General features: G+C 36.5%; 2 protein-coding genes across 2 annotated transcripts in view; one reads left to right on the top strand and one right to left on the bottom strand.

Moving 5' to 3' along the window:
* Window positions 1-551: 551 nt before the first annotated feature.
* Window positions 552-11,957, bottom strand: LOC115622251. The gene is made up of 17 exons (XM_030516150.1): window positions 11,864-11,957; window positions 11,284-11,459; window positions 10,653-11,003; window positions 10,450-10,586; window positions 9,790-10,396; window positions 9,226-9,731; window positions 7,216-7,423; window positions 6,891-7,030; window positions 6,233-6,824; window positions 4,017-4,300; window positions 3,800-3,960; window positions 3,418-3,540; window positions 3,169-3,347; window positions 2,242-2,726; window positions 1,572-2,178; window positions 829-1,109; window positions 552-771 (listed from the first exon to the last, which is right to left on the bottom strand). The coding sequence occupies exons 1-17, from the start codon at window positions 11,955-11,957 to the stop codon at window positions 552-554; spliced, it is 5,151 nt and encodes a 1,716-aa protein (XP_030372010.1).
* Window positions 11,958-21,738: 9,781 nt separating this feature from the next.
* The window catches only part of LOC115622250 (gamma-aminobutyric acid receptor alpha-like), a 9,715-nt gene continuing 8,374 nt past the window's right edge, over window positions 21,739-23,079 (top strand). The window contains exon 1 of the mRNA XM_030516149.1: window positions 21,739-22,150. Coding sequence (XP_030372009.1) covers window positions 21,739-22,150 — 412 coding nt within the window. The remainder of the gene's footprint in view (window positions 22,151-23,079) is intronic.

The raw sequence follows: 23,079 nt of genomic DNA, 5'->3' as shown, positions 1-23,079 counted from the left end.
TTGTTTTAATGAAGCATTTGGTAAAAGCGAAAAGGTAAATACTTTTAGCGCTATTGCGTTATTGCTTTTTGTGTTAATGAGCCAGCAGCTTATCTCTGTGGCAAGAAACATGCGGCGCTACCAAATTTCAATGGCCTGGGCCATCGCATAAAAAGTGGAAACAAAATGGCGAAATGAAAATCAAAGCTGAAAATAAAAAGTGAAAAAACCCGGTTGTAATATTTTAATGCAAAATACGAAAATCGCCCAAAAACATGGCCGCATGTTGTAGTTGTGGAACCGTCGCGCAACGAGCCGCATCAACAATTGCAAGGGAGCTTCCGCTTTCCGGCAAGTGTTTTTTTATTTCTTTCATTTTTTTGGCGACCATGACTGCATAATTTCGCAAAGTTAATGCAAAGTGTTTTTATTTTGCATAATTTTGCAGCCGACAAACAGCTTAAAGGGGTTAAAAAACAGCGTGCCGGGTAGGTGAGCCTTATATTAAAGGGTTGCGTATACGCCATGTATGACCAAATACAACAATTTAATTTTTCAGTGCGCGACTGCAGTTAAGTCGACGAGTGGCGCGTCATGTAACGATGATAGCCTTTTTCCAGTAGCAGCAGCAAAAGAGCCACCATGTAGGCACAGAGCAGCATGAAGAACAGGGGCGCCACATACTCCATACCCACTTTAATGACGAAGTTCTGGGCGAAGCAATGAAGTTGCGTATGCACCCAATAGTTGCGTTGCTTGCGGTAGACGCCAGTTTCGAGCACGCGCAGCAGTCTATAAGTTGAAAAAAATTGAGGAAAGGATCATATTTCTAAGACCTTTTGCACTGACTTGAGCCGCACCAACTCCTTGTAGGTGGAGTTGCGATGCAGGTGCGTGTAAAGTAATTGCTCCGGCCGGAATAAAACTTCATTGAGATCGCAAATCTCCTGAGGCTCGTAGTGCCGCTCCACATAGGCATAGCCCGAAGACGACTCAAAGACGAACACATAGCCAGGATTATCCCGTACACGCAAAATTCCTTCTTCGGCAGGTAGCCAGAGCTGATTGTTTTTCGTCTGTGTTTCGATTTTGCGTTTCCGAAAGAGATGAACTTCCGGGAGCTTTGAGTACTATCAAAGAGATAAAGAAAGAAAGGAAAAAATACAGAGAGAGAAAATAAAAACAAGAATATTATGAATGTAAAGAAAGGAAAAAATGTATGGGAAAGGAGGATGGTTAGAAAGACCACAAGAGTAAATCGATTAGAGATTGTGAAGAGATTGGTCAAGAAGAGTTATCCAAATCAGAAAAAAATACACCGTAAAATAAAGAGAACGAGAGATCATGAGGAGAGAGAAATATGTACAATACTTTGAGAGGAAACTGTGAGGATTAACTGTGGAATAACAAAAAAAAAAAAAATATATATTAAAGATTAAAAGCGCATTTTAAAAATTTAAAGCCTTGCATGATATATAAATTTATAGATTCTATGTTTTCGTATACAATATTTGAACTGAGGAAAAGTAATTTTATTTACAGAAGAAGCAGCAAGGAAAGAAAATGTTAAAGTTCCACTGGCGATGACTTACGTTCAAATAGCTCTTGGTAAACGACAACGGCTCCAAGCCCACGGGCAGCCCGCTCTCGGCCAATTGTTTTAAAGTCTTTATCTTCGATTTGACCGGCGAACTGAGCAGCGATGACACTACGACTGAGGTGTAGTAGTTATACATGATGAAGCTGATCAAAAATAGTGAAAAAAAGGCCAGGCGTCCTCCCGAAGAGCGTGGTATTAGGGCCGAGCTCTGTATGCAGGCAGCACCAAAGGCAATTAGCATTGTGCTCAACAGTGATGGGACAAAGGCGAGCTTCTGGCTAAGCCACTTGTATTCCATGTTGAATGTGAACCATAGTAGTAGACCCGTCATAAGCAACACTCCGGCGAAGATAAACCAAACGAGCGTACTGAACGGTTGCAGGAAAACATCGCCACGTATTCCGGCATTATGTGGTGTCCGAAACATGCAAACGGAACGAAAGTAGCCAGTTTCAATGATGGCGGACAAATAACGCAAACGTCCTTCCGTGGCCAGCGAGGGTGAGGAACCTATCTCCGCCTCTTTACTAATCACAGCGCCCACCGTTCCGCCGGTGACATCATCCGTACTCCAACGATCCGTGAAGATAAAATTCATTCTGTGTTAGAGATAGACCAAGTTCAATTTCACATTTCACCCAACCCTGTGGAGCAGATCTTACTCGCAATTCAGCATATCCCTTAGTATGAGCAGGATGTGAAAGCCGAAACGCGCTATGCCATCAATGTGGGTGTCGTTGTTCTGGTTCAGAAACTCTATCAATTTGACAGCTGGCCATGTGTGAGGTCGTTTGGTCACCACCGTGGACACGCGAAACAAGACATCGGGCAGCATGTTTCGATTGGCATATTTGGAACGCTGGTGCAACGAGCTCAGGTACCGGACGGTATCACAATCGGCAACATTGCAAACCAGATCCCTGTCTGCTGTCACATTAAGCTGGCCACCTATGAGCTTGCCATTGTTGTAGACATCGTAGAGCGTGTAGGTGATATTGTTGTTCAAGGAGGCTCTCTCTTGAACGTAAGTCACATCAGCATCCACGGATATATTGAAGGGCGCAAAGTATTTGTAGAATTCAAAAGTTGTCGAGTTGCCGTGCAACAGCCAGTGGTAGTGCTGGTTGTAGAGCTGATCCTGGCTACTCTATAAGTTTTGGGATATAATAAAAAGGCGCAAAGTATTTGTAGAATTCAAAAATTCAGCGGTAGTGCTGATTGTAGAGCTGATCCTGGCTACTCTATAAGTTTTAGGATATAACTAAAATAATATCAATACTGACTAAAAAAAGCACCAAGCTCCATTTCCATTCGACTCATAGGAGTAGTTTAGTCATGCTTAAGTCTATAGAAGTATAAAATTTTTGGCTAAAAATAATTCTTGAATCATAAAACATAAAGAAACTGAATAAAAATAAACTTGGTACTTACAATGGCTGTGTCTAATGAATATAAATCTGCACAGTACTTTAGGGATTGACAGATTTATAAAGCTGCATATATAAAAACGTTTTTTTTTTTCTACTGATATATGAGCCTGTTTGTGGGCATTCATTGTTTCCTGAAAGATAATGATATAATCTACCCACCTGTTCCAATACTGCCTTAGACTGATTACAGTTCATGTCGAGATAAACCGCCAGGGTTGGCTCCAAATGTATAAAGAAGCGATACTCCAAATCGGACCAATCTCTCGTGTCGCCATTAAGTGAAACAAACTGCATATAGAGGGGCTGTTGTTTGTTTATTTGGTGTACAAACAGTGAAGCTATTGAAAGTGAGGGCATCAACAGATTTAATATTAAAGATTACACTCGCACAAGATTAAAAGTATCTACTTTCATTCGCTGGCCAGCAGTGAAACAAAATGATGAAACTTAAGCGTGACTGCAGCAGGTTGTAGAGCAAAAAGTTGGCCAATTGTAGTGCTGGCATCATATAGACTTTAACACTTTTATTCGCTGTACAAGATTGACAATTTTTGGCCGAGCTACCCGTACGTGGCTTTTATAGCAACATTGTCGGGCAGACGGCAAAGCAATTTGATTAAATTGGTGCCGCCTGTCAATATGTTTGTGCAATTTTTTCGTTATTTGTTTAAACTGTGCAATTTCGTAGTAAGCAATAAAAATCAACATTCGATGCCCCTCGCACTTTAACGGACACGGTTTCTCCTCAACCTTTCCCGTTTATGCCAAACGATTTCCATGAGAAAAATACACATGCAGAAAATGTAGGCGCAGAGCAATATAAGGAACAATGGCGCAGCATAGTCCAGACCCACATCGACCGTGACATTGCTCTGATAGCAATGAAGCTTGATTCTGCGCCAGTAACGTTCGTGCTTCATCTGGACACCCGTTTCCATCATTCGCAGTTCACTGAAAACCAAATGGATGTGAATAGCCAGCAGATCGCTTCGAAGCATCAGACCCACCTTAACTTAAATAGCTCTACGTATGGGGAACGCTTGTTCACCAGGGTATGAGTTGCAGTCTCGGCTCTCAAGAGTATTTCATTCAATGCACAAATCTGGTGTGGCATGAAGTGCTTGCGTACAAATTCATAGGCCGTTGTGGCCTCAGCCAGAAACACATGTCCAGGATAGTTGCGCACCTTTAAGACTCCCTCTTCGCCTGCCATCAAGATGTCCTCCAATGGACGATTGCTTTTGACAACCTTGTTATGGTACAGGCTGCGTATGTCGGGCCTTCCAGAGGTCTGCAAAAATACAATAGGCTCGGAAATCATATTCATATTAATAGTATTTTTGATTTGCCTCAGCATCCCATTTATTCTTCCATCTACTCCAATCAACCATTTTCAATTTAAATTTTGCTACAAGGCAACCAAACTGAAACTAAAATAATTCTTAAATGTGTGAATATAATTTACAACAATAAGCTTAAAGCGCTCTTAAAACACATAGTTTTTGCTTATTAGTCTTAAAACATATTTATAAATTGCGAGCTAACATTTACTTTGGATTTTCAATTCAATTCGTAAGTGCCCACAATATCAATAAAGTTTCTTGCCAACTCATTCTAGACTTAGAATACTATATTAAAATTGAGTTTCAAATAAACTCTATAGCTATATTTTTATTTAGGAAAATAGATCATTTATTATTCAGTCAATTTTATTAACATTCTACATTAAACAAGGAACTTTAATTGTTGATTACAAGCTAAAACGTTCAATAATGGAGTGCTGTACTTGTAATTGAATGTTGTGGCTCATCAATGATGAGATAATTTTGGAGTAAATAAAATGTAAATTATTTTCGTGTTTCAGCAAATAATTTATGCTTTTAAGCCTTTATTTGCGGTGCAGGAGAAGTCACCATTGAATAAACACGCTCTGTTCCAGCTCGGTTGGTAGTCCTCATCCTGGGACTGTGAATATTAGCCGAATTTTTAGCTCGCTGTGCTTCTCAAAATTATATAAATGCATTTTTCGAATTGAATCGGCTTTTGAAGGAAATAACACATTTAAAAAACATCTAACTCATTGCCATTCAATGCATCGATTTTCTTCGGGAACATATTCTTGAAATTTTAAGGACGTTTGATAACTAACCTCAGATATATTGTGTGAGGGATTGAATGATATACTTGTATATATGAGCTGGAGTTATATAAATATAGAATACACAATTTTAGTCACTCCACATCCATTTGATGATTATTTATATAAGTATTCAAAGGAAATAAGAACATGGCTTTTCTGCAACAGCTTTAGATTAAAGCCGAAGACTTTTTATAGGTTGCGTATCCTTGAAAATCATATTTAAAAAGCTTAGTAATTAAAAAAGTTTAAAATTCCTGAAACAAAATGAAAAGGCAAAATTGTAATGGAAACAAAATAAACATAAAAGAAAAGAAAAAACAAATCAAACCAAGATCTAAAATGTAATATTTATTTCTAATCATAAAACAATTTGCCCAACTATTTGTATATATTAAAGCAATTCATCAAACATTGGTTGCCTGAGTCTGTTGATACCAGCTTTCGACCAAAGCTTTGTCACATTCAGGTGTGCATTCTTTCAGGAAATGAAAATCCCTTCTTCATTATTTATGTAGATGAGAGTATTGAATAAACAATTTTTATTTTAATATTTTTAACAAGGTTTCTTTAAACTTCTACAAAGCTATGACATTAGCTAAATTATATCAATTTCAATAAATCCAATCACATCGTTAGTAATATAGATATTAGTAACATTTCTGCAAGTTTATAATAAAAACTATATAATATGAAGGAAATTGGTACCGAAAAACATGGCCTAAATCAATTAAGGAGCAAACAAAAGCGTTTCTATTTCAAGGACTGACTCTAAAAGTCTAGTCCAACCAATCTATCACTCATTTAAGCCTGATATGAAAATAATAGTTAAATACATTTTGCTTTCAAAACTAAAAGATAGCAGGTTTCTTTGTCAATTTCGATGCAAACTGTGCAAAAATTAAAATTTTCAAACTTGGCTGCCTGACAAAAAAAGATGGCATGTAGGAATCAATAAATTTGAGGCAGTGTACTTATATGCTTGATATAAACAAATTATAGGAACACATACATACGTGTATTGCATTAGTTTGTAGGTGACGTACACGTGTATATTTATGTATATATGAAGTGCTAATACTTTACCTGAACATAGCCCCAAACGTAGGGTGTGGTTTCGATGCTGACATCAAGCGCGCTATCTGCCAGTTGTTGAACAGTTCGTATGTTCGAGTGTGCCGGCTTGCCCAGGAGCGTGGAAACCACAATAGACGTGTAGTAGTTGTACATCATGAAGGATGTTAGCATCAGGAAATAGAAAGCCATGCGTCCGCCTGTAGAGCGAGGCATCAGCCAAGCGCCTTGTATGCACGCAACCCCGAAGGAAATCAGGCAACTGGTCAGCAGCGATATGTTAAAAGAACACTGCCGTTCCAGACGAAAGGTAATCCAAAGCAGAACGCCGGCCACGAATAAGAGAGCTCCAAACATGAGCCATACGGAGGGACTGAACGGCTGCAAAAACTCCGTGGAGCGCAATTTGCCACTGGGAGCATTCAGAAACATGCCAATGGATCGAAATGTAGAGAATTGGGTCAGGGCACGGAAATAAGGGGCGCGTGCACTTGTGTATATAAAAGGAGATACGGAGATGTCCGCTGTTTCATTTAGCAAGTCGCCAATGAGGCCGCCTGTAATTTCAGCACTGGTCCAACGATCCCGAAAGATATACGCAAAGCTAACGAAATAAAAGTGTCTGCATATCAAGGAGATTCCTCTTGTGGGCTAGATTTTAATAGCTTACTGGCATCCCAACATATCCTTCAACGCCTGGCGCGATTGATAACCAAAGCGGGCGAAGCTGTCGATGTGTATATCAGATATGCTTTCTAAAAATTCAATGATTTCAGCTTCGGGTGTAGTATTAAGTGGTAAGGTGCTGACCTATAAAATAAAATTATGTTTTAAAAAGACAAAATACTAGTTTTTACCAAAAATAAGGTACTCTTTGATTCATTATGGATGATTAAAAATGGAAGCTTTCAACCATATGAGAGTTAAAAATTTATAAGTTTACCCAATTACTTATTACTTTAAAAAATGTTATTATTATTGCTTTCACGACTTACCACAGCAGTCATTCGTAACGTTAGTCCTGTGAGCCATTTTCTTTGCTGAAAGCGACTACGCTTATACAAGTCACTTAAATAGCGTTTTAGATGACATTTGGTCTCATTACAAGCTATTTCTTGGTCCCTGGTAATGTTCAGTTTGGCCCCTAAGTGAACGCCCTTGTTGTAGAGATCGTTGAGAATAAAGCTAGTGCTGCTTTCTGAACTTGTATTAATGTAGATATAACATAGATCGGTATTGATTGATAATTGTGCTCGCTCGTAGTATTGTGTAATGTTTGAGATATCAGCGTATTGATCATACAACATCCAGTGATAATTCTCAGTGTAGAGGTTCATGTTATTGGCCTCAAGTATGAGTATATCAAAATTAGTCATTTGTTAAATTTCTTAAGAAAGGATTACTTACAATATCCATGACTTCGACACTCTGATTGCAGCGTAAGTCCAAAAAGACACCCAGTTTTGTAAGCTTGTGTTCTATAAGATGCATTTTCAATTTCTCAGGAAGTGAATCCTGCTGGTTAAGGTCTATGTATTGTGTGTAACAGTTTGCTGAGTTAGCCAGGTGTGCAAAGCGTTGAAGTGCTGTTGACAGAGATCAGGTGAAAATATTGTTATTTTGTAAAATACTTTTTGAGTTCAACCGACCTTAGACTTCAAAATTTTTACAAACTCTTTTATTTTTCAAAAAATGGGATCGAACATGGATTAACATGTGGATGGGATCGAACCTTATATCTATAGTTCTTTATTGAATCGACACCTAAATACTGTTATGGCTTTTAAAAATTAAACTGAGAACTTCAACTTTTAAATAAATTCGTCTAGTCTAGTAATTGATAAAAGTTAAGAAAAGTGATGAAACTGAAGACTGTAGTAACAATTATTAATTATTAACTAAGCATTCTACTCACAGCCAGCTGACCAACAATGCAAAATAAGTACTTTATTCAAATTTGCCATATTTAAAAGGTTATAGAGTATTAAATTGTGTAAAGCCATTTCCGACATATTCGAAAAAAATCCCGTTGATTATCGGATGATTGTAAAGAACCAATTGAAGCCAAAGAGAAACTTAACTACACAGTTCATTGCTTCTAAGCCTTTTATATGGTGCGAGCATAATGTAAGACGTATATGGATATTATGTATTCACACTGCGAGAATTTGAGTCGCCTAATTATTAATCGTACTGAAGTCATACATGGCACAATTTTTAGCTTGAAAGGAACGTTCACATACTTGTACTTGTACAAACCGGAGTTTACAAGAATAATAATTGATTACGAATTAACATGTTGAATACAAAACTGAAACACAAGTTGAAAATTAGATGTAATAATAATTAGTAATAACCAGTAATTTGTTTGATAGTTTGAGTAGCTCCCAAGCTATCCTAACACTATGAAAGATACGAAGAAATTCCTTCATGGAAAACACAGAAAACACACATTCTATCTGTAAGCAAAGAAACCAATAGTTAAACACTATCAAGAAGTTGCGACTGAATAATTGATGAAATAAAAATAGTTTAAAATGTAATCTCTAGTAATCTCTTCGTAACGGAAGTTCTTAAAATCGTAATAATAATAATAGTAACAACCTCATCAATTTTTGCCTCAGTGTTCACATGCAAAGCGAAAAATGTGTGAGTGGATTGGTCAGAGACATACCTTTGACATACATATCTATTATGAATACACTTTTTAATATGAACAAGATAATTGGCCATGAACTTGTCTTACATTTGACATCTAAATAATGCCATGAAAGGACATCGACAGCTTGTCAAAAGATAAGTTCGACCTTTTGACGGCAATTGGGCAGTTGGATGAAGGAATTGAATTGAAGAAATACCCTAGTTATGTATGTTATTCGTATGTTATTCGTAAATATGCCCTGTCTATCAATTACAATTGACGACTTTTTAATATTGTAAATGTTTCTAAGTGCCTTACCTATTTTTAAGTCCGAAGTATGTATGACTAATGCGTCGTAACTAGCCCTAATATGGATAGCTTTTTCTTCCTGTAATTGTTCCAGGCAAGTTCCAGGAGCAGTACCATCAGCGCCAGAAAGTAAGCAAGTAAAAGCGCTATAAAGAGTGGGGCAGCATATTCCATGCCGACATTGATGACATAATTGCTGGACAGACAATGCAGCTTTGACTTTGTATAGTAGCGACGATGTTTTATTATGATTCCACTCTCGAGCATGCGCACCTGCACTTGCTTAAGGAGTTCTCTGTATGTGGAATTTATGTGTATGATGCTATAAAGCGTGGTCTCTGAACGAAATGATATTTCATTTAGTTCGCATATCTCATGGGGTAAATAAAACTTTTCCATAAAATAATAAATAGTCGAAACTTCTGAAATGAATACAAATCCTGGCTGATCCCGCACCCTCAAGACGCCATCCACGGGTATAAGTTCAATGCTCGATAGATCGTGCTGCTTTGTGTTAAATTTCTGTTTGACCAAGCTTTGAATATCGGCACGCGGGGTGGACTATTAAGTAAATCCAAATTAGAGAAGTTCACTTAAATACGCTGAAATAACAGACTACCTTTAAATAAACTTTGTTGTAGGCTATGGGCTCATAGCCAACATCTAGGGAGCTATCAGCTAACTGCTGTATAGACTTGATGTTGGAACGCACCGGAGATCCCAGAAGTGTGGATACCACAATCGAAGTGTAATAGTTATACATTAGGAATGAAGTAAACATCAAGGCTATGAAAGCCAAACGGCCGCCCGTAGAGCGTGGTATTAAATGAGAGCCCTGAATGCAGGCAGCACCAAAGCTAATTAAACAGCTAGTCAATAATGAAGGTACAAAGTTCAGGCAGCGCTGCAGCCAGCGTGCCTCCATGTGGAAAATAAGCCATAATAGTATACCAGCCAGCAAAAGTAGCCCGCCAAATACAAACCAGACGGTAGGCCTGAACGGCGAAAGGAAAAGAGTGGCCTGGATGCCGGCATTGTGAGGGGTGCGGAAAATACAAATCGACCGGAACTGACTAAGATCGGCAAGTGGTCTAATATAGGTCAGTCGATTGGATGAAAGCACAAAAGGTGAGGTGATAAAATCGACTTGTTCATTGACCAGAGCGCCAATGGATCCTCCAATATAGTCATTGACGCTCCACGTATCGCTCCAAATGTATGTAATGCTAAAATAATGAGATAATTTTGAAAACATTTAGGCTATATTGCTTGCCCTTACTTAAAATGGAGCACCTCTTGAATGTGCACGAGCACATGATAGCCCAGACGGGACACCCAATCCAAATGAGGGGACTGCTCACCACTTAGAAAGCCTAACAATGCTTGATCGCTTGAGTTTAACGGCAGCTCCGTCACCTATAGAATAAAGTATGTGATAAATCTGGAATGTATAAGTACTATATATCTGGGACTTTTACATACCAATGCAGACAGTCGTATGCTAACACCGCTTAAGTCCATTCTCTGCTGCAGTCGAGCGCGTTTATATAAATCACTGCGATAAATCGCCACTTCGCATTCACTGCGATTACATTTCACTGTCTGATCTATGGTTATGTTCAGACGTCCTCCCAAATGACTGCCTGGATTGTACACATCGTATAGTGTGTAAAAGGTGAACTCCTTCTCTTGCTGCTCTAGTTTTACGAAAGTGACATCCGCATTTATGCCGAGATTTGCCCGCCCAAGGAGTTCGCTAAGTTGTGCCAAATCGCCAAGCTCGTCGTATAGCAACCAGTGAAAATGATGAGTAAAGAGGCGAGCGCTGCTGGACTACGGATGCGAAATAAGTGTAAAAATACAGATATTGAAAAAAATATTAAAATATGTTGTTAATTCCTTCATGGATTGTTGACTGATTTTAAAATTGACTTTAATAAATGTATCAGCGCGAATAAAGCACACTACAATACTTTTTCATTTCAAATTTATTTTTAAAATGTATCCAGTTGTGCAGGCCAATTCATAATATCTATGTTTAATTAAATTAACTCTAAGTAGCTTCACATGCAACGAAAGTGATTTTATTATTATTAGTTATCTTGATTCTTACATGGTTTGTTATATAGTCAGCGTTTTCGCAGCCTAAATCCAAGAAGACCCCTAGCTTCGTAATTTTGTCATCTAAATATCTTTTATGAAAATTGTCTATAGCCTGCGAGCTGTCCAGATTTATATACTGAGCATAAATTGGTCCTCTGGATAAAACATGGGGCAGAGGTTCCAATGCTGCAAAGAATTAATTTGTACATTTTTTAAGTACGCTTTATATAAGTTTTTTATAAGTTCTAAAGTTTAAAATCCAAATACTGAGCGTAATTTGTACATAAAATTACTCTAGGTATATGAAAAAAATTGCACACAGGCCTTGTATATATGTATAAAATCTTTAAAATTTAAAGTTTAAATCGATTATTTTGCTTATAGATTAAAACATAGTTTTAAGAACATTATATTCCTTTATATGTTGTAGGAAAAAGGTCTAAGGAAGTATTTTTATATAATTTTTTTTTTTTTAATTTACTTATGGATTTATCAAAATTAAATCACTATTTTGTTTTCACCACGCCTTGTGGCAGAGAACACAAATTTTTGGAAGTTAGAGTAGTATTTTAATTTTTAATCAACCATACTCTTTGAATTCCAGCAATGAAAAACAGCCACATCCTGCACCTTATATTGCACCAAATTATATAGAATAAAACTGAACAAAGGGAACTGCAACATTTTGTGTCTTACTGTTTGTTGGCACACCAGTTTTTGGCTTTTATAGTCGCTTCCGTGATAAACCCAAAATAATTTAAATGTCAACTTGAACTGAACAACCTCACACTGGGCCAGAAGCCCAATATTTTGGCAACAACTTAGGCTCCTTTAATAAATTAGGTAGGCTAAGCCCGTGCAATTTATTATTTACAAATTACTTCCATAATCCAGTGCATCGATCTTTTTATACTCTATAAAAATCTACGTTCACGTGTTGATAAGTTTGTATGAACAGGTTTTTTAAAAAGTATATATGCGCTTTTCATGAAAATATCTTAATTGTTTTTTTTTTTTATTTCCTATATTTATATATATTTATTTATTTAATAAATCAACAAGTAGTGCTCTCGATACACTCTAATGCTATTAGTACAATATATATTACCATATTATATATTTTATTAATTAAATTAAAGATAAGTTTTCATATAACGTTATAATTTAAACTTAAAATATGAGAACGCCCAAGAAAAAACTGTACAAAAACTGTACAATTTTATTTACCATATGCCCCTATTCACCGGTATATGTGGTCAGAGGCATTATAGACCTATATATCTATCGAACAGTAATCAAGCAGTACTTTAAAAAGCTGTGCTCTTCAGCTCAGTCAGATGCTGCTGTCTTGGCAAGGTGTAATTTCAGAATATTATTCATGTAGGAAAGCTTCATTTTCCAAAGTTTCTTATTATACAATAATATTTTTTTGTTCTTATGCTTAATATTTAGTTTTTTTGGCCCACTTTGCAGATGTCAAAATATTTGGGCAGCAGCAATTTTGGGCAATTGCTCAATTAAAAGTAATTATCCAACCTGCTGTCAGTCTGAATTGTCCTTTTCGAATGCAACAAGTGCTTGGCAATGAGCACGTGGATGATTTCTCGAATGTGGGCGCCTGCGCATGGTATGTAAACAATACTGATGGGTTTGTTGGTTGCCCAACATCTTGGGGGAGACGGGGGTCCACGTATTTATGAATGAAGGCAAAGCTCTGCCGTCGGCTACAATGCTGCCAACATCGCTGTCCGCGTCTCTGCCACTGTGCGCTGCGGTGTTAATGGATTTTTGCTATGATTTACTCGTAGCTTGTGTGTCTGCCAAACACTCACGACCCCTCCGAGCCGCTGGGCCCCGATGTGTGGGTGCTGGCCTGCCTGTTCCTCTGTCGCCTGTGATTTTGCGCCTTTTGCATGTTTGTGTGTCTGGCGGCATATCTCCGTGTCACTGCATGTGCATGTGACTGTGACTCTGTGTGTGTGTGTGTGTGTGTGTGTTTGTGTTAGTCTGCGTGTGGTTCATGCTGTCGGCGTATCCTGCTCCTGCCCATGTTCCTTGCTGCACAATTCAATCTTTGCCAACGGTTTTAACGTTTCAGTTTGCGTTGCGCGCTTGGCGCGTCTCGACGTGTATTTCGTGACCATTTATCGTTGCTGCTTTTCTTATAAAGCTGCCATTGGCCGCCGTTGGCAGTAAAATTTTGTTGTTGTTGATTTCGGTAGTACCGTTGTTATTGTTGTTGTTTGTCTTATTGTTATTTGTATTTCCGTCAACGGGTTTGATGCGCGTACTTATCGGCGACAACAGCGTTTGGCCTCCAGCCAGATGTATGTATGTACAAGTATGTACTGTAAATGCATACAAATGTGTAAATGGGTGAAAATTAAATTATTATGCAGAAAATAATTAATAATTATTACTGTGTTGTTACCATTTTTGCTAAGCATGAGTGATAATTAACAATAACTGTAACTGATTAGTAAACTTTTATATTTTTAATTTAATTTATTTTACATTTAATATCAATATTCATATTTTTATTACCAATCATTAATAATTTATTAAGTTATTTTTATATTAAAGTAATTTACTAACAGTAAACAGCTATTAAGCATATTAATTTATAGGGTTATTCAAAATAGACCAAATAGACACCAAGTGCTTATATTTCGTATTTATAACAAAAAAACACTGGACATTCTAGTCAATTTTTTGCTCACCTGTTTTGCCTATAACCTTAGAAGCAAATTCTTCAATATTATTTCGTATTTCGTATGCGTAATGCGTATGCGTAATTAGTAGTGCTAGTGTCAGTGTTTGTGTGTTATTTGTAAAAGCAAAAAATTCTAGCAAACCTGCTGAGATTACCCGATTTTAATTGAATTCAGAGCTAGGGAACTATAAGTTTTGTTTATTAGGAATTGTGGACAGTTTCGTTCAACTAGACATAGCGACGGATAAAAAGAGTCATTTTTGTTTAAAGTAATTTCAAATTTATGCGGGCTTTAAGTTTAAATTTAATTTTTAGTTCAAAATTGTTAGATTTTAAAATAATTGAAATCTAATGATTTAAAAATGAAAGCTGGAACACAAAAGGTAAGTCCTTCTGTAATTCCAAAATGTTTTGGACTCAGCATTCATAGAAAAGATTGAAAATTTTTGTATTAAATCATAACTGTATTTTATATATCTCTAAAAGAACATGCATTTAAAGAATTGACTTTAAAAGGTGAAACCAAGTGCATATTTAAAATGTTATACTCTTGATTTTGGCCTTAGAACTAAATATGAAATATTCCTATAATATTCGATTTGAAGCTGCAAAAATATGCAAGAAGCATTTCAATTATAAAATAAATATCAATACCAAGGCATAAACTCAAATATCTAAAACTGTAGGCAAAGGCGTAGGAAATAAGCATCCATATAATTTTAATTATGTTTGTGAAACGAATCGCCATTTAAAATTGAAACGGTACAGATATTTAAAAAAAAAAATAATTTTCTGCGAAAGCTCTATAGAATATGCAATTCCGATTCGGCTAAACATAAGACATTAACGAACTTACTTTTAAATGATAAAGCCTAGTTCAAAAGTTATCAGAAGAAGAAGTAAAGGAAAACCATTTTCAGCTCAGTAACTAATATTTTCTTTTCTTTTTTTTTAAGTTACGTTTGAAGCTTTTTTATTTCATTCTAAAATACATAAGCCACTTAAAATATAAAATCTTTTTATATATAATAAGTAGTATAATAAGAAAAGTTAGCCACACAAATTAGGATTTTGCATTTCCAAATTATACATTTCAATCAACAGTAATCTAAAACAAACTATCAACCCAATTAAACGGCTCTAAATATAACGGTCAAAAATGTATACAAATAATTTGCACCCGAGCATATTCAATATCAATCGGAATGTGGTGAACTGAAATGTACTGACTGAAAAATTTAAAGCATGAAGTATGCAATAGAATGCGGTTGTTGTTGGCGCTTTTGCGACTAATCATATTTTAAATGCCATGAAAATAAAGTGCAAATAAAATGACATTATCACAGATTTAACAGCACATTAGAGAATTGTAAATGTGGTCAGAAATAGAAGGGAAGGAATGAAGCACATACAAAAAAGAACAAAATCGATTTACGAACGCTGGCCATATAAATAAGCCACAAGCGATTTTGGTCCGCGGTTGTCCAAATCATTAACAAAACTATTAACTATGCTGGGGATTTTGGGAATTGATGCTGCAATGCTTTCCCCTATTGTCAAAACTGCTGCAGAAAGCTCCTCCTTGCTGGCTTGGCTAGCATATAGATTTTAATGACATGCAAAATTGTCGATTATTGGTTTAAATAAAGGCAAGAGTATAGAGCGCACGCAGAAATTATTGTGGCAGCAAAGCCAAGGGACCAGCACATAAATAGATTTTTCAATTCAATTTTTTGTGTCAAACGCGTTTTAGGCAACGCGTTAAACTGACAGCAGCAGGGCACGGTGCAGTTTCTCTATAGCCTTGGGAACGGCATAAAATATGTGGCAGTGCGTTGGTAGCATTTAATATTAAGCATAATTTTCAATATGTAATTCCAATCCAATTATTAGCAAAATGGTATTTTAAGAAGTACTAATAAATTAAATAACTATAATGACTTTTTAGCGAACAATTAATGGAAAAGAGAAAAATAAACTAATAAAAGAAAAGAATAAAAATTATGCCTCAATAGTCCAAAAAATATCCATAAAACCCGCATATTTACCATAAGAGGAACAATTAAACACTGCTGCTATTTTTACTTTCTCCATAAAACATGAAATAATCTTTATAATTTATAATATATAACATATTATATTTTTAAATTGAATTCCCATCTCTCAAAATTGATGAAAAAAGCTTAGGTTGTAAGCGACATGGATTGAAAGACTTTTTGAAAGCATTTTCTAACACTGGTGGATTTTATTCCTTATATGCTTCTAAACACATAAATTTGGTTTCATTATTTCTTAACATTCGTTTCGGTTCCATAATTTCTCAACACTTAATCCTTGATGGTTCCGTGTCGGTGCCATTTATTGGATTTCCAATACTGTGTTGTAAGTTTTCGAAGCTAATTCAACTCTCTTTTCGACAACATTATTACTTTCATTAAAAACAATTTAAAGCTATATATTAAAGTGAACATGCTAATGCAGAGGGTATCTTATAGTCGACCTACTCTACTCGAGCAATTTTCGGTTTTTTGCTTTTCACAAACTGTGCAGCTTTTATTTCAATTTTTGTATACATATATCCTACGTTTTTGACCGTCGCTGCTTCATGTTGCAAACAAATCTCAAATAGAAAAATGCAAAGCAGCTGGGCAGGCAGCGAAGTATCGCACTCTTGAGATTTACATTGTAAAGTGAGCGCGTTTCTCGCTGTCTACTTGTCCGAATCTAGCAACGAATATAAATACATATGTAACAACTATGTATTACTGTTGCGTGTGTGCATGATACTCACAAAACTGCATTTAAATTAATTGAATTTCGCAAATTTTTTTGTTGTAGCAACAGCAACAACAAATATGGATACAGAGCTTTCGGCCTCGCCTCTTATTGAATTGGTTTGGGGATTTGTTAGTTGACCCAAAAGTCAAGTCCGCAAATTTACTTAAGAGTCGAATGTAGAATGTTCATATATGTACGTACTATATACAGTAAGTAAGTGCAAGTATTTGGCTTGTCAATGCATTCTAAGTGCCAGTGCGATGGTTCCAAATGAGAGCAGGATATTTTTTCAGGCGTTTGGATTACACTTAAGTTCATTAAATTTGCAACTCACTTAAAATGGTTTTGTGTGCCAAAATGCTTTCTGTTTCTCGGTCACAGATTGCCAATAATGCATGATATCATATGATGTGCTAGCACTGCAAAGATTTCAATGTCACACAAAACATAAATGCAATGGCAATGCGTGTACTTTAAAGGGCAGAAACTGACCGTAACTTATAAAGATAGAAAAGTATTCACAATTATTTTTGACATTTTCTCACTATATTAGTGCTTTTTAGTAATTGATGTAAGTCGATTAAATAAAGAAGGTTAAGATATTCTACAAAATTTACAATTTTCTCATATTTCATTGACGAAATATTTTAAGCTAAACATTTTGTTGAAATATATGCGTACTCTACAAAACAGTTGTATACCAACATTTTATGTGAGCATAAATTCGAAATAACACTCTAAAGCACATATAATGTACAATGAATGCAAAAAAGCTTTGATATTTAAAAACAAGAAGCGTTTGCAATAAATAAAATAGCTTAAAACTTAAATTTGAAAACCTGCACAAATAAATATTATGACAAGTACTAGTTAAAGATAATCGAAATGATTTCCCATTTGGTGGCGGCAGCAGTTTTAAATGAATTATAAACTCAGTCTCCACATTTCCTACATTTGAATCATACATGTTTATCGAGCAATGTCTGCGAGTCTTCACTGAGCTGCAGACAATTCGGCTGGGATGGCGGCACGTGCAAGTGGCTTAACTCTAAAATGATTAAAACAATTGCATTAGTAGTAGCAATGAGCCAACAACAATAAAAAACAACAGCACAGCGAAAGAAAAGACCAAACTTGAGCTCATTAAAATGCCGTCAAAACTTTGACAAAAACTCGCTTCAACCGCAAAGAAGCATGCGAAATTTGACTTTCATTTTAATTAAATTGCAATTTTTTAAAGCTACTTAAACTAACTAGAAAACTTGTGGCAAGCTGACAAAAAAGGCATTCAATTTCACACGCTCCCACACAAGGCTCACTGGAGCTGCTAAAAAGTGCATATAGTGCATAATGCTCGTAAGTATAGTCCTATAGTCGCATAGTGGTGGCAGATTGAAATGCACAACTCATTTGTAAACGTTGCGGGCTGGCAGAAATGGCACAAAAAGCATCGAGCAAATAATGCCAAGCGTTCGGTCTCTATATAAACCACCTGCTGCAGCATTCGTACAGCAGCTTGTCTAGTAAAATATATGAAGCAGACTATGCTGCCTCCCCTGTGGACATGTGTGTGGGCGAGTGCTTAGAACATAACAATGCAGCCCAAAAAACTATGCTACACTTTTGCTGGTTTGCCAGTTAGAGCTTGTGGGTGTGTCTGTATCTGTGTGTATGTGTGTATATATATATCTATTTGTCTGTCTGCTTACCAAGGCAAACCCAAAACGACAGTCTAACTGTCAGACTGGCAACGGAAGGCAAGTCAGGCCAGCCATCCAAACAGCGAGCGAGCAAACGGCGTCAGCCTTCAAAAATTGAGTGCAATTTAGACGTTGATGAGAAAATGCGTTGAACGTGCTCAAGTTGTATTTTAACCCCTTTGCGTCTTTCATGTTAACAAAAGCACCAAGAACCAAGCACCGAGCACCAGCCTTTTCATACGAAAAGGCAACGAAAAAATGTCAGAAATTAGAAGTAAGAGAGCTTCCGCCTTAGCTCGTCCTGATACTGGACTCGGTTTTGTTCTCTTGTGCTTGCTCCAAAAGCAATTTGTTTGTTTGCCTTTTGACGAAATAACGAAAGGAACCCATTAAGTAGTAAAGGGTGTTGCTCGGATTACATTGAATAGCTTCAGTTATAAAACCTCTAATGCAGTTTATGAGAATTATTAATAAGTGTTGGCAGATCCAAATTAGCTAGAATGAGACGTGTTTGACAAATTTTTTATGGGCATATCGAGTTGCATTCAAATTAAACCACAATATGTTATAAGTGCCCTCGAAACTATCAGTCTAAGAAGTTTTAATAGTAAAAAAAAATGTCAGATTTATGTTGCTATACTATAAGATGACGATCAGCTATAAAAAGATGGAACGGAAATTAAATTATGTATGGATATAATTGGGAAGAATTCAGAAGTGTTTAAAGCGAAAAATTAAATTTAATAATTCTGTATAGTTGACGGAGATCGGAGAAACCATAGTTTCGCTTATTGATGGTATTAGTTTAACTTTGAGTGTTTGAGTTTCTTATCCTTTTATTTGATGATATGGCTAAATTTTATGGAAATAGTTGAAAGCGTAATAAATGAGTTGCAATTTAAATTAATTTGTATTATATATTGTGTGATTTTGTTAGATATGTTAAAAAAGGGGATGTAAGGCATCGTAGCTAGAAAAACTTCTTACAACTATAGGATTATTTACATTCCATTAATAAATCCAAAAAATTTTAATTTAAATTTGTAGCATTTTTGATAATTTCCTTAAACTTTTGTCATGCTTTCATGCTTCTTACATACCTTGCAACTTTGAAGGGTTCTTGATTGTAGGTCGTACTTAGACAAGGTGACTAAAAATATTGCTAACTTATAGATACATAGTATATTCTTGGGCAGCCACATAATTAGCAAACATAAACATACTAACTAACGCAGACTAGGAAAGTGCCACAGCATTCGCCAATGACGATATCAACGTCAGACTTGAAGGAAAGGCAAAATGAAAGTAGCCACAAAATAGATGCGACAGTCTAACCAATTGGGTAGCCATTGAGCAGCCACCCACCACTCAGTATTGAAAATAGTTATCGCAACTTGAGCCCGACTTGGAGACGGAGAGACGTGCAATTGGGTTAGTGGGTGAAACATAATTAAATTATGTGTGGCACGGTCTATGACTGAGCGACTATATCGGCAAGGCTTGCATCTCCTTCATTGTTTTTTACGTAATTAGGCGGGTTGCCTTGGCGTTGGCCCAGCTGCAATTGTGTGCCAATATGGGCTGACAAACAACTTTGACGTTGTCAGCACTTATTGGTTAAACTGTGGAGGCTGCTTACTGTTGATTGCAGCTGATTTTTCAAAAAAGATAATCTGGATGTCTATATTTACATGCCAACATATAGTACATATAGAAGACATTTATTCTCATTCAATTCAATAACTTGTTATCAATTAGATCAAGGCAGTTTATTGTGTGTAAGAGATAGCCTTGTTCAGAACTTGAAGGATAATTCTGATGGTTCAATACTCAATTGCTTTGACTTTAACTACAATTTCTGTAATAGCTATATGATGGCGGAGGTATTTGAAAGCACACTGTCTAGCTTCAACCTTCTAGTATATTCTACTTATAAGATTTTATAAGAATATATTGCTAGTCTGATTTTGATGACACTGATACACTTTCTACAACCAGAGTGTATGTTTTGACAGCATTCATGCTAAGAAACTATGTTGTTTAGAAACAAATAGATTAATATATTGCATGTCCTCCTGGGACTTATACCCTCACACTATTATTATATTTTTTATTATAGCCAAGTACACTAAAAACAAATAAAACATCATAAATCCTTGCAACCAGCAGAATAGTTGCTCTTTAAGATCCATCCAATGGGACGACTAAAAGATAATACAAGTAAAACGATTTTTGAATACCCTTTTACTCATGGAGTTAAGGGCCTTGAAACAAGGGCAATTAATTTTTTACGCTAAAGACTATTTGTAGAAACTCTACTTAATCAGGCAGCCAAACAGCTCGCCATTTTAATTCATTTATGTAATATGTACGAGTACATATGAACATATAATACAAATGTCTTTTCCAGCAAGCGTGTTATAAACCGATAAATAATATTTCGGCCATGCCTTCCAGATGTTTTCAACATTTCATTTTTTAAAAGAAACTCATTCTGCCAACATTCCTTGCGGTTATTAATCTTCGTTGGCTAACAGACGGAAGCGGTTAAGGCCAATATGCATTTATTACGCATACGCCATGTTGTACACGAATATTTAAAGGCACTATTAAATGGCTCAGATTTAAGTAGCTTCCCATTTAAATAAGTAAATCTTACCCAACATTTTAAATATACTTGTTTTTATTAGCTACTTAATACTCAATAAAAATCTTTATGCTATTGGTGGATGTTATTTGCAGACCATAAGAGTTTACTGCCGTGGAGAGGCAATCTTCAACTGAATTGGAACTATTTAAGCTATTAACAGCTGCTAATCAAACTGCCAAGTTCAGCCTTCTGGCTCAACCGACTGCGCTGCAGCCTTTAAACAAGACAAAAGAATCAAACAAGTCAAGACAAACGGAACTAATGCGGCAACAGGACAAGAGTCAGATACCGGGAAATTAAGAGAAACGTTTCTGCTCCAGCACTGGGCTGGCTGTGATATGATGGGCGCTTGATGAAAATGCAGCCAACTTCCGGTGCATAAATGAAAATAAATAGGAGCTCTAACAACAAAGGCAAAGAACAAAAAGTGCTGCAAGTCAAACGAAAACTGTCATGAACACGGTCACGACCAGTTGACCGGCTTGGATGAGAGCGACAAATGTTAGACCGAAACGGATGTGTAGATTAGGGAAGCAGTAGAAGAAGGAACGATGTCCAAACAATAAACGCACCAACAAAACAAACAACAAATATTTATACATGCTACAACAAACTCTAAACAATATGTGCACAACAACATCCGGCAATGCGCCGGCTGACATCATCAGCGGCAGGAGTTACAACAAGGACGACAGCACCAACAACATTAGCAGGAAAAATAACAATGCTGCCAAGGAGTCACAGTTGCGTCTGCCGCAACGTTTAAACTTGCGCATATTTAAGCTTTTGATTAGCTGCTCGCTCTTAATGTGCAGCATTTATTTAAATGCCTGGCAAATGTCCATCGTGGTGATGGCAGGCAGCATCAAGGGACGTGGCGACACGCATCGCATCGCTGGGGGCACAATTGGTAGCCCTGACGTGACGAGTGTGGCACGATCCTGGCTAACACAAAGCAATAATCATGCGAATATATCTGAATTATTGGATAATTTGCTGCGTGGCTATGACAATAGTATTCGGCCGGATTTCGGTGGTAAGTAAATGATGATTTAATTTCTAATGGACTAGATTGTTCTTCAAATATGATACCTTGATACTAAATACTTGATACTTGATAATCCTAGAGCTAAAAAAAAAGAGTATTTAAGCATGTCTACTTCAATTAAGATCGAAACTAAGAAAAATTCATCATGAATTTTCAAAATTCAGCCTGCATTTTTATTAATGCCTATAAGCATAAAATTACTTCCATTGTAAGAAATAAATAATATTAAGTAGGTATGAAACCCCCTCTCTACCTTATCTTAGAAATGCGGAATTTAACATTTGTTTATAAATAATGGTATGGGTTAAGGGTTCGGGAAACCCAGTTCAACATACCCCTACCCTTGCACATTTTCCAAGTCAACTCTGTGCAGTCTCTTTAACGTTTTAATCGTCAGATATACCATAATACTTGTCGCAATCAGCGAGGCACATGTACTGACATATTTGCCGCTTACCGGAAGCGTTTAATGAAGCGGAAATTTTAACGCGACAAACGTCAATAGGGCTCAAAGAGAGTAGAGATTGTGATGGGGATGAGGATGGAGCTCAGGTGATGCGCCTGCTGGCTGCTGGCAACCCTCTTGGCAAATAGTTAGCATTCAAAATCAACAAATACTTACGACCATATTTGCATATTTACAATTTGATGGCGTATTTCCTGCCAAAAAATTTGTGCAGCAAGCCCAACAACATCCGCACCGAAATTATCACCAGCTTTTTTGCTGGTCCCTTGAGCCAAACGAAATTGCCTACATTTTTCAAAAGTTCGCGACATTTTCAATTTTAATAATTGACTGACTGACTAACGGTTTGGCAGAATACTGGCCGCCCAGCTATAAATGGTGGTCATAAAAATTTAAATAATTTCGAAATTTGAAAGCTCTCAATTTGATGAAGTTGGGATTTGAAGGATTA

Source organism: Scaptodrosophila lebanonensis, unplaced genomic scaffold (genome assembly GCF_003285725.1).
Source record: "Scaptodrosophila lebanonensis strain 11010-0011.00,11010-0021.00 unplaced genomic scaffold, SlebRS2 tig00000043-arrow-pilon, whole genome shotgun sequence".
NCBI lineage: Eukaryota > Metazoa > Arthropoda > Insecta > Diptera > Drosophilidae > Scaptodrosophila > Scaptodrosophila lebanonensis.
The sequence above is the reverse complement of the archived record's forward strand: the minus strand, read 5'-3'. Positions and strand labels throughout refer to the sequence as shown.

What these genes read in the sequence shown, in the direction of transcription:
- LOC115622251 (XM_030516150.1), bottom strand. Translation starts at nt 11,957, where the DNA reads ATGTTGCAGTTCCCTTTGTTCAGTTTTATTCTATATAATTTGGTGCAA. An exon ending in TCATTGCTGGAATTCAAAGA is followed by an intron (nt 11,460 to 11,863) that starts GTATGGTTGATT and finishes AATTCTTTGCAG; the next exon opens with CATTGGAACCTCTGCCCCAT. An exon ending in CTAAGGCAGTATTGGAACAG is followed by an intron (nt 2,727 to 3,168) that starts GTGGGTAGATTA and finishes CAAAACTTATAG; the next exon opens with AGTAGCCAGGATCAGCTCTA.